The 10796-nt window shown below is 38.8% G+C and overlaps 1 protein-coding gene across 1 annotated transcript; it reads left to right on the plus strand.

Moving 5' to 3' along the window:
• The first annotated feature begins 1426 nt into the window (after positions 1-1426).
• LOC147041748 (kinesin-1 heavy chain-like) lies at positions 1427-9758 on the plus strand. The gene is made up of 26 exons (XM_085938950.1): positions 1427-1552; positions 2346-2433; positions 2502-2575; positions 2672-2776; positions 2848-2896; positions 3010-3065; positions 3402-3489; positions 3901-4025; positions 4110-4214; positions 4351-4496; positions 4617-4765; positions 5012-5208; positions 5513-5581; positions 5671-5877; positions 5970-6113; positions 6192-6380; positions 6502-6619; positions 6867-6916; positions 6984-7093; positions 7162-7263; positions 7340-7400; positions 7655-7726; positions 8379-8483; positions 8812-9025; positions 9172-9277; positions 9408-9758. The coding sequence occupies exons 1-26, from the start codon at positions 1427-1429 to the stop codon at positions 9412-9414; spliced, it is 2862 nt and encodes a 953-aa protein (XP_085795076.1). The 3' UTR covers positions 9415-9758.
• Positions 9759-10796: the final 1038 nt, after the last annotated feature.

The raw sequence follows: 10796 nt of genomic DNA on the forward strand, positions 1-10796 counted from the left end.
TTTAATGTGATAAAAAAAATAAAATACTAATTAGATGTGTCTAGAAAGGGTTCAACTTGTTCATTTAGAACACAAAGAACTCAATGAAAATGCTTCTTTAGTGGCAGAAAGTGTTACTTAGCAACTAAAAGCCCTGTTGCTGGTTTATCCCACCCTCCTCCCCTTTTTACACACATAGTAAGCCTACCCTCAGAAGGTAACCAAGGCAACCGTTTTAATAAGTGTGTAAAGAGGAACACTTGCTATGTTTAGCTTTTAATATTGATAAACAAATATCCACTTTGATGTCTTAATTATAATATGTTGATCTCTTGTGCAAATTGATAGCTCTCCATAAAGTGAAATTTGTTCATTTCTATATGGTAAAAAATATATATTTAGAATCCAATATTGACTATATTATATATTGCTAAACATGATTAATTGCAAAAAGTTACAGTATGCTGTATTTGTTGGATGGGATTCGGCTCATAAAATTTGACGGGCTTTGGTTACCTCTAGTGGCTTTTTTTGATATTGCACAATAGTCCGACTTTGATTAAAATGACACTTAATTTCACTGTACCGTCATCTAAAATATAATTTGGTATATATTTACTTGACTTTTACTACAGACACTCACACAAGAAAATGCTAATGATGCTGACTTTATTTAAAATGTAAGCATAATTGCCCCATTATAATGTATAATCCGTGAATTTATCATATGTTTGATATCACATTTTGACATTTTGTAGAGTATGTTTCCAATGCAAACTACTTGGCCACATGGTGACTTCATAACATGCTCCACAGTTTTATGTTCCTGGAATTCTGGAACAGAAAATACAGAAATACTCCAACAGCTATCTCGTGTTTGATGCATACCATCAGTAAGTGTTTAAAAAAAAAAAAAAAAGAGAGTTGTTGCATCATTCCATGTTTAGACAATGCCTTTACTATTCTTGCAGATCATATGGCTATATTTGCTATTTATGCAATCATATTTACAAAATGTGCAGCTACTGAAGTACAAATGAGCATGAAACAATTATTATGATTTTTTATTGAAGGTATAATCAATTAATAGCAGTAGAAACCCTGACCTCAAAGCTCCATAATAGAAACTGAGGTTGAATCTCATGATCCTCACATCCTGTGACTCCCAACCATTTTACAGTATGATCCCACCCTGATCACTACTGCATTTGTTTCCACTTCAAGCGAGAGTAGCTCCGATTCCACTCACTGGATATCGCCTGCATCTAAATCTTTTTTATTTATTTATTTATTTATTTATTTATTATTTATTTCCTGATGTCAACTCGCAGAGGACTACTCTCTGACACTCACCGAGGAAGTCATTTGTTAGCTGTGCTGTAGGGCTGTGGCCTTCTCTCAGCAGTAACTGCACCACGGCGCTCTCCATCCTTCCAAGGCGGTGGAGATGGCCGACCCGGCGGAGTGCAGTATCAAGGTGGTGTGTCGCTTCAGGCCGCTGAATAAATCCGAGGTCGCCCGTGGAGACAAATACATCCCGAAGTTTCAAGGGGAGGACTGTGTGCAAATTGCGGTGAGTAGGTGACACTATTCAAACCTCTTTGCTTTCAGATTTGAAAATATTTTATATTAATCTAAAACCAACACAGCTAAGGAAGAAAAAGTAACCACACATTATATTGTATTTCCGCCTCACTGTCAAAGGTACTTAGAATTTTGGCTTAGCTTGCAAATTTGACTCCTGCCAACAGTTTACTTGATCTCTAATGATTCATTATTCCTCAAACAGATTACAGCAAAGTATACACATGGTCCTCTCTCAAGTGCCCTTAAGTGGGCCATTTAACTATGATACATTAAATTACTTGGCTTATATTCATTTTGGTGCTCCCCAGGGTTCTGTTTTAAGCCTCATGCAATTATTTAGTTTTGTTATGCCCCCTAAATCAATCACATTCACTGACTAAAATGATGACCAATACATTTTCATTTTCTACACCGACTGTCGTGGAAGAGCTGGACCCTATTCCAGCTAACCTAAACCCTATATTATTAAATAGAAATGAATACTATCGGTCAAATTTGGCATCACACAGTGTCTTAGCTGCTGTCTGAAGGGGAATCAAGAGAAAAACAGTGAATGTGTTGCTATGTGCTGCACTTTTGGAATGCTTTGCCTTAAGAAATCACACATGCTGAGTCACTGCCCAATATAAATCCCCCCTATGACACTCTTAATACAAAGAAACTATTGAGTCTTGATTATAATAACTTTCTTTCAGGTTTTTTTTTTTTTTAATGTCCATCTTGCTAAATATTAATATGCAGTACAATTTAACACATAATATGCCTCCACTTGTTTACAGGGTAAACCCTACTACTTTGACCGGGTATTCCAGTCCAATACTACTCAGGAGCAATTCTACAATGCGGTGGCTCAGAAGATTGTCAAAGGTAAGCAGTTGTTCTATCGGTGTAAATACATAAAGTGCAAACATTCACTCCAGTCTTGATGACTGTAGATGTCCTTGGGGGCTACAATGGTACAATATTTGCCTACGGACAGACATCCTCTGGTAAAACACACACAATGGAGGTAATACTTCCCCGCGTGATGTCATTTCGGCCCCAAAATTGCACGCCGACCGTATTGCTTGTTATGTGGTTGTATTTTTTTTGCTTTCTACTAAAGGGCAAGCTCCATGATGGTGACATGATGGGAATCATTCCTAGAATTGTCTGTGATATCTTTAATTATATTTATTCGATGGATGAGAACCTGGAGTTTCACATCAAAGTAGGTTTAATCGAGGATTAAATGATTACACTTTGTTGATAAGATCTCATGAAAGTAATTTGTTTTTCCAGGTTTCTTATTATGAAATATATCTGGACAAAATCAAAGACTTGCTGGATGGTATGAATGACATATATGGAATTAATGCTTAAACAGCATTTTATAATGGTTTCACATTTTTGCCTCGAATGCAAATGGCATGATCGATATATGACCTTTTTCTTCCTCCACAGTAACAAAGACCAACCTTTCAGTCCATGAAGATAAAAACAGGGTACCCTATGTAAAGGTAAAATGTGTGTGATGTTATTTCTATAAGGTAAGCAACATAAATGTCCCCACAAGTTTTAATGAAAACTTTCCAAATACAGCCATAGCAGCATATTCATTTACAATATTCTAAGAATATAAATAGTGCAGTAGGATGAAATAATGAGTCACATGAGAATTTCATTTTATCTTATTGCTGCTATAGTCACAACTATTTGTCTTTGACAATCGTCGTTCAGACACAATATGGTCGGTCACGGTTTCAAGTAAGATAAGTACTCCTCTGTAAAACCAGCCTGCTAAAGGGGTTCTTGAACACGCCTCCCTGTGCCTTGTGATGTGAATGTGTCTCCAGGGGTGTACCGAGCGCTTCGTGTGCAGTCCTGAAGAAGTCATGGATGCCATTGATGAAGGCAAAAACAGCAGAAGCGTGGCTGTCACAAGTGAGCGTGGTGCTGCTGCTTTCTCTCATGGGTTTGACCTCGCTGGGTCTCCTGACTGCTCCCCGTCAGATAAGCACTCATCTAGTCATGTGGTGTTTCTAATTTTAGAACACCTGGCTGAAAAAAAGTTGACAATTGCCATAATAATGGCGAAAGTAAAATAAGATTACTTTGTTACTGAACAACCCCTACATAAAAAATTTTTTAAAAAATCCCCGTGCTAAAACAATGAAAGTGTCATCTAGTGGTGGGATTCATTTGGACAAAACTAGTGCTTTGGCACTATCCCGTGGCATCTTATTGCATCTTGTAACGTTCATTATTTGAAATACTTTTGCGGGGGGATCGGTTGCAGGAGCGCTCGGGTCCCGCAAGATGACGCTAAAGCACTACTTTTGATTTCTTTGTCAGACATGAATGAGCACAGTTCAAGGAGTCACAGCATCTTCCAAATTAGCATCAAACAGGAGCACACTCAGACAGAGCAGAAACTCACCAGCAAACTCTACCTCGTTGATCTGGCTGGGAGTGAAAAAGTAGGGACCACTCATCATAATTTTGTCCTTTAGAGGAACTGTGACGAAAAAAAAAACCCGATCTGCTTGTTATGTTGGTCCCAGGTGGGTAAAACCGGAGCAGAGGGTACAGTGCTGGATGAAGCCAAGATGATCAACAAATCCTTGTCTTCACTCGGAAATGTTATTTCAGCACTAGCCGAAGGCTCGGTAAGTTATTTTGATTTGATTTATTCAATTTGTGCTTTTTTATGTGTAACCTTTTTGGAGAGTTTTAAAATTAGTACTCGTGGTTACAAAAGACTTTAAAATAATGACTTACATTTTTTTTTTTTTTTTTTGCAAGGCGTATGTGCCATACAGAGACAGTAAAATGACCAGAATCCTGCAAGACTCCCTTGGAGGGAATTGTCGGACCACCATGGTCATCTGTTGTTCACCCTCTTCCTTTAATGATGCTGAGACTCGGTCTACACTGCTGTTTGGACAAAGGTCACATCACATGAGAGAATGAATGTTGCATTTCACTGTCTATGATCGTGTCTATAATTTGAAGTTCTCCACCAGAATGCCCGTTTGTCAATTATTTATTTATTTTTTGTGTGTGACCAGGGCCAAGACTATTAAGAACACAGTGACTCTGAACATGGAGCTGACCGCAGAGCAGTGGAAGAGTAAATTTGAAAAAGAGAAAGAAAAAAACAAGGTACTCAGAACAAGCGTAACCTGGCTGGAAACGGAAATCAACCGATGGAGAAAGGGTGAGATTATTCAATTATTTATTTATTTATTTATTTCGAATTTTATGTATTTATTTATGTATTTAATTTCCCACACAAGCGTGAGGTGATTGTATTTTTTATGAGCTACATCAGAAAGAAAAATGATAGAAAATATATATTTTTTAAAAATCCATGTGAAATATTTTTTCATAGCTGTTTCTATTCTTTAAAAAATATGTATCATTTTTGTGTGCTTCATTCACGCATGTCTGTTATTTCTAACAGGCGAGAGTGTGCCAGTGGAGGAACAATTTGACAAGGAGAAGGCCAAAGAGGAGGCCAAGGTTGCAGATGTCGTTCCCAACGATAAGACGGAAGCATCACCAGCACCGAGTGGCTTTCCTGGCGTCAAACTCACGCCGGCTGAGACGGGACATTACGAGGCAGAGATGGCAAAGCTTTATAAGCAGATGGATGACAAGGTAATTGATACTCTCCTCAATTAAATATTTTTAACCACTTGTACATTTTTAAGTCACTGATGGTGCCCACTGGTCTGAAGGTAAGTTCATTTTAGGCTCATCCTGATATGTGACCTTTTTTATCTTACCCCATGGAAAATCTTACATCTATGTTTTAAAAAAAAATAAAAAATTCAATGACATACTGTAATACATTTCGAATGATTGTGCCTGTTCATTTTTGGCCAGCAGATGTCTCTTTTGGACACTTTCATTACAAAATTAGCAGTGATCATCTTGTCCATTCATCCTTCACCTCTTCCAGGACGAGGAGATTAATCAACAGTCTCAAATGGTGGAGACACTTTCGGCGCAATTGTTGGACCAGGAGGAGGTGAGAACCCCGCCTCGAAATTCTATTGACTTGTTGTAATTGTAAACGTAAGCAAGTAAGCAATGACGTGCTTATTTCTTTGTGTTAAGCTCCTCGCCTCTTCCCGGCGGGACCACGACAGCTTGCAGACGGAGTTGAAACGTCTGCTGACAGAGAACGAAGCTTCCAAGGAAGAGGTGAAGGAGGTGCTACAGGCCCTGGAAGAGCTCGCTGTTAACTACGACCTCAAAAGCCAGGAGGTCGAGAACAAAACACAGGAGTTTGAGGCCCTCAGTGAGGAACTGAATGAAAAATCTGCAAGTATTTCATCATCGCAACCAAACTGTGGAGATAATGACTAAAACTGATGAAACTGGGGTTCTGGTTTTTTTTTTGTGGTTTTTTTCAGACCTCTCTGGCCTCAATTGACTGCGAGCTCCAGAAGTTGAAAGAGATGACCAACCACCAGAAGAAAAGGATGGCAGAAATGATGACATCATTACTAAAGGACCTAACAGAGATAGGTTTGGCGGTGGGAAGTAATGACATTAAGGTAAAAATTCAACCCGATCTGCATTTGCGCAAGTGCTCATCAATAACATGTTTTTTTTATTTATTTGTGGCCCACCAGCAACACGAAAGCAGCGGCGTCATTGACGAGGAGTTCACCACGGTTCGACTCTACATCAGTAAGATGAAGTCGGAGGTAAAAACGATGGTGAAACGCAACAAACATCTCGAGAGCTCCCAAGCTGACAGCACCCAGAAGGTTGAAGTGACTGAGAGGGATTTAACCGCATGCCAGTTGCGGGTCTCTCAGGTAAAGATAGTTGCGTATTTGACGACACCCCGACTGACTGATGTGTACTCTCATTGCATTTGTCTGAGTTTATGTTTACAGTTCTTTCCATGTGTTTTTGCTTGTGCCTGTTTGTGGGCAGTATGAAGCTAAAATAAAATCCCTGACAGACTGTCTTCAGAACGTGGAGCAAAAGAAAAGACAGTTGGAGGAAAATGTGGATTCTCTTAGTGAAGAAATAGTCAGGGTCAGAGCCCAAGGTGAGAATATACAATAGTTTAAACATTTTTCTTTTCATCTCCAGAAATAAATAAGTTTAAATTAAGCTTCAAATACAACTGGTTCATGAAGCAAATTTGAAGCTTCATTTTCCTATCACTGTTCATTGAACAGGGATTTATTTTTTTCTTTTATTTCTTTTCTTCATTTGTAAAAGCAGATATAAACTAGACAATTTAACAAAAATATGCATTAAATATATTTTATGTTATGTTATCTTCCCGCCAGAGAGAGTTAATGCTATGGAAAATGAGATCCAGTCTGCCAATGAAGTAAAGGTACTTTCTTTACCTCTATACGTGTTCAGCTGTGTTGTTGAGCAGTTGTACGTTTGACCGCGTCTAGGAAACCGTGGAGAAGCAGATCCTGTCTCACAGAGAGGCCCATCAAAGACAGATCAGCAACCTGAGAGATGAACTGGACAGCAAGGACAAGCGCATCACTGAGCTAGAAGAGTAAGAGACCATCTCCACTTTCCCCAATTTCAACCGAACAACCCGTGCTGAATGCTGCTGATGTCCAGTGAGAACCAGGAGATCAAGCTGGAACAGGAAAGGTGGCGAGTGGAGCATGAGAAGCTGAAGGCAGTGGAACAAGAGAAGAGTCGCCAGCTACAGGAGCTCACGTAATGTCTCCGTCTCGCTTTCACCATGACGGAATTGGTCTTAGTTTTAGGTCTTACGTTTATTTTCCTCCAATAGGGAGCAGCAGGATAAACGGGAGCAAACAAAGCAGGACCTGAAGGGACTGGAGGAAACAGTGGTCAGTTCATCATTTTGCAATTTGGGTTGATATTTGAATTTGGTTTTAACCTTCTGTCAACAATTGTTTGTCGTATCAGTACTTTTTCGACAACTCACAACAAAAACAACTGCTGAGTCAATGTAACTTCCGTTTGCTTTTCATTCTTCTGATCCTAAAGTCAAGTGGAGTAATTACATGTTGGCTGTCTACAAAATTACAAAGATTATAAGCATGCTTTTAATCTGCATAAATCAAATTTTTTTCTTTGACAGGGTCGAGAGCTGCAGACACTTCACAACCTCAGAAGACTTTTTGTCCAAGACTTGGTGATTAAAGTCAAAAAGGTCATTTTTGCTTCATCAACAATAATGAACTCTTCTTGCAAACTATGAAATGGTTTCTTTCAATGTATTAATCACAACCAAGCATTTCCCTTGAAACATAAATAGCATTTTTGTTTACATACATTTAAATAATTTAAAGCAGAATTTTAATTTGGCCAAATGATCGACTTCTACAAAGAGATTCTGTGATGTTTGCTTTGTTTGGCGCGTGAGTAGAGGCAAACGTTTTGGCAGGACTCACTGCTTGATTGAGACACGCCAACTGTTAAGTCGTCTACAACTACACAATTTTCTTTCCAGTATTATACACAACCCTTTTTTTTTTACTTCTAATGAGATATTGAAACCTCATATTTATGCCGATGCTCCATTTGAATTGCACCATGATTAAAAGTTAATTAATCTGGAGGGCACAACGGCGTCTCTGAAATAAGTAGGCCATCTGATTCTTCAAAGGTGGCTGGCAGCTGTAAATAGGGACTTGGGCCTTTAACACGGTGCTCACACAGAATAAATCTGGATTCATGAAAAAAAATCTGTAATTCTTGACCTAAAAAAACAGAAATCCAAGTCGTATTATTGTACCAACATGACTGAAAGTGGAAAACGAGTTGTGAAAATAATGAGTCCAAATTCACCGTGTTTTGTGTAGAATGCCCAGGTGAGCTCAGAAGAAAGAGAAGTCAGCACTGCCCAGAAACGGAAGATCTGCTACCTGGAAAACAACTTGGAGCAGCTCACCAAAGCTCACAAACAGGTAAATAAATGACCACAAGATGGTCCACAACTAATGGGGAGATACAGAACCAGAATGCGCTAAGTACCTTCTGGTGATGGTAAAATGAAGCTTCAAATTTGTTTCGTGAGCCATTTGTATTTTTTTTACTGTTGGGATTAATAAATGGCAAGTGTGTGTCTATCCAGCCCAATGTTGAAATATTAGTGCCGTATAGAGGAGTAAAAAAAAAAAAGACAGAAACTGGTTCATGAAGCAAATTTGAAGCTTCATTTTCCAATCTATCAAGAAGTTACTGTAACTTTCTTCTCACTCCCATGCTCTATACTCTATATTCACCTCCATGCAGCTGCTCCATGACAATGCAGCCCTCAATTCGGAGATTCCTAAAATGGAGAAGCGCCTGCGGACCACAGTGGAGCGGATCAAAGCCTTAGAGGATGCTTTGAAGGAGGCCAAAGAGAGCGCCACTCGTGACCGTAAACGCCACGAAGAGGAAGTCGAGCGCATTCGGGAGGCTACCAAGCCCAAGAACATGGCGAGGAGAGGCTCTGCTCAGATAGGTAGGTGGACAACCATAACGCAACAAAATATCAGAACACTGTGATAAGGAGAGTAGTCCACATTTGGATTTTTTTTTTGGACTAAAATAGCAATGTGTCAAACATTACTTAATACATGACTAAGCTTTTCTCTGTGCCCAACCCAGCCAAGCCCATTCGACCAGGCCAGCTGCCAGGCGCCTCGCTCTTGAACCCCAATGGAAGCAGGTCCAACCTCTTGAGTTTTGGTGGCATCAAGGAAGGGAATGACAGGCAAGACAGCTTTTGGTACCCTCTGTACAATTTATGCATACATAATCAAAACAAGACAACTTCTGTGTTTTATTATTACTATTATTTTGTTTAGTCCCATCTTCATTTGTGTTCTTTCTTATCCCAACAGCTCGTGAAGGTCAGCTAACTGCAAAACATGAAGATAAAGCCTCAGACACCTCCTTTTTGCTTCAAAGTGTACATATTGTGTACTTCCTGACATTATGCACTGGCTGTATGAGTTGCCCTTTCAAACTTCTCCGTTCTCTGTACAAACATTCTGTCCTTCAAAATACAACTGCTTTAATTTCTTTCCACATGCTGAAGTATCCCGAAAAAAAATAATTAAAAAGGTTGCTTTGCATTTCTTGAAACATCTGGGTAATAATAATTTGGAAGCTAACACACATTATCGTGATATATTTAGAGGAACAATGTAGTGTTTGTGTGTGCATTTATTTATATCCAAAAAGTGCATTAGTCCAACATTGACACAGGTCTTAGAATTTTGTCCAAGATTAAACTTTGAGATAACTTTACTGCTTGAAACTCTTGAGTTTTATTTATGTACCACTGATATTGTGTAAATTTGCTACTTAATTGCCTGAGGTGAACTTCAATGTTTTGTATGGCCTGACTGTTTTCCATGGAGATGTTGCTGTGTTACTGGATTAGCCCACTGAATCATTCATGATGATCCTGCTTGGATGTGAAACACCCCGTTGTGTTGCCAAATACTGTGTAGGCATGCTGTCATCTGTCAAGATGGGTGAGTCTATTTGAATTTGTGTTTTTTTTTTTTTTTTATGTAAAGCTATGCAAATTACAACAAAAAATGGTTACATCATGTATTAACGAGCCTTAAAGTCAACTGAGCACCAGTGGAAAGTGTGCGGTGTAAGTGGAGTGCTACTGAATAAAAACAAGGAGAAAGAACTGTTAATGGTTAAACTGGTTTGCAAAGCTCCTTGGTGGCTTCATCCATATGACACCCGTTGGGGAAGCTGCAAACCTGCATACAGCGTTCAGCGACATGTAAAACACGCCATAATTACTTCCGGAAATCTAATGAAGCCACTATCAAAATAAAATAAAGCAACGGGGGAATGTCGGATAACGTGTTTTGTGAAGACCATAATACGATATTGTGAGCATCTTTTGGAATTCTAGTACGACTTTGAGCTGGATTTCAAGGATATCAAATAAATGCACAAATTGTTTTGATATCCTTGGAATAATTGTGCATACTGTTATGAAGCTGTTTTGAGCATTTTTTTTAAATATAGTGGTAAAGCAAGAGTTACTGCCCAAGTACAGTTCAGTTGTATTTAACTTTTATATCCAATGCAATTCCACAAAATAATGAGGCACATTTATTTTAAAATTCATCAACCTCTTAAAATAATGGCCTCAGTCATATTTTGACTTCTGCCACCTTTGTTAAAATCTGATGTGAATATACAAAATCGAGGTTGATGTTTTCTTTTTCATTTGATTCCACTAAGTCAAACCCTGACCA

This window comes from Syngnathus leptorhynchus, chromosome 19 (genome assembly GCF_054491065.1).
Source record: "Syngnathus leptorhynchus isolate UIUO chromosome 19, UIUO_Slep, whole genome shotgun sequence".
NCBI lineage: Eukaryota > Metazoa > Chordata > Actinopteri > Syngnathiformes > Syngnathidae > Syngnathus > Syngnathus leptorhynchus.

Coding starts and splice junctions, on each gene's coding strand:
- LOC147041748 (XM_085938950.1), top strand. CDS start 1,427: ATGGCCGACCCGGCGGAGTGCAGTATCAAGGTGGTGTGTCGCTTCAGG. Junction 6,620..6,866: donor AGTCAGGGTCAGAGCCCAAG/GTGAGAATATAC, acceptor TCTTCCCGCCAG/AGAGAGTTAATGCTATGGAA. Junction 9,026..9,171: donor GAGAGGCTCTGCTCAGATAG/GTAGGTGGACAA, acceptor TGCCCAACCCAG/CCAAGCCCATTCGACCAGGC.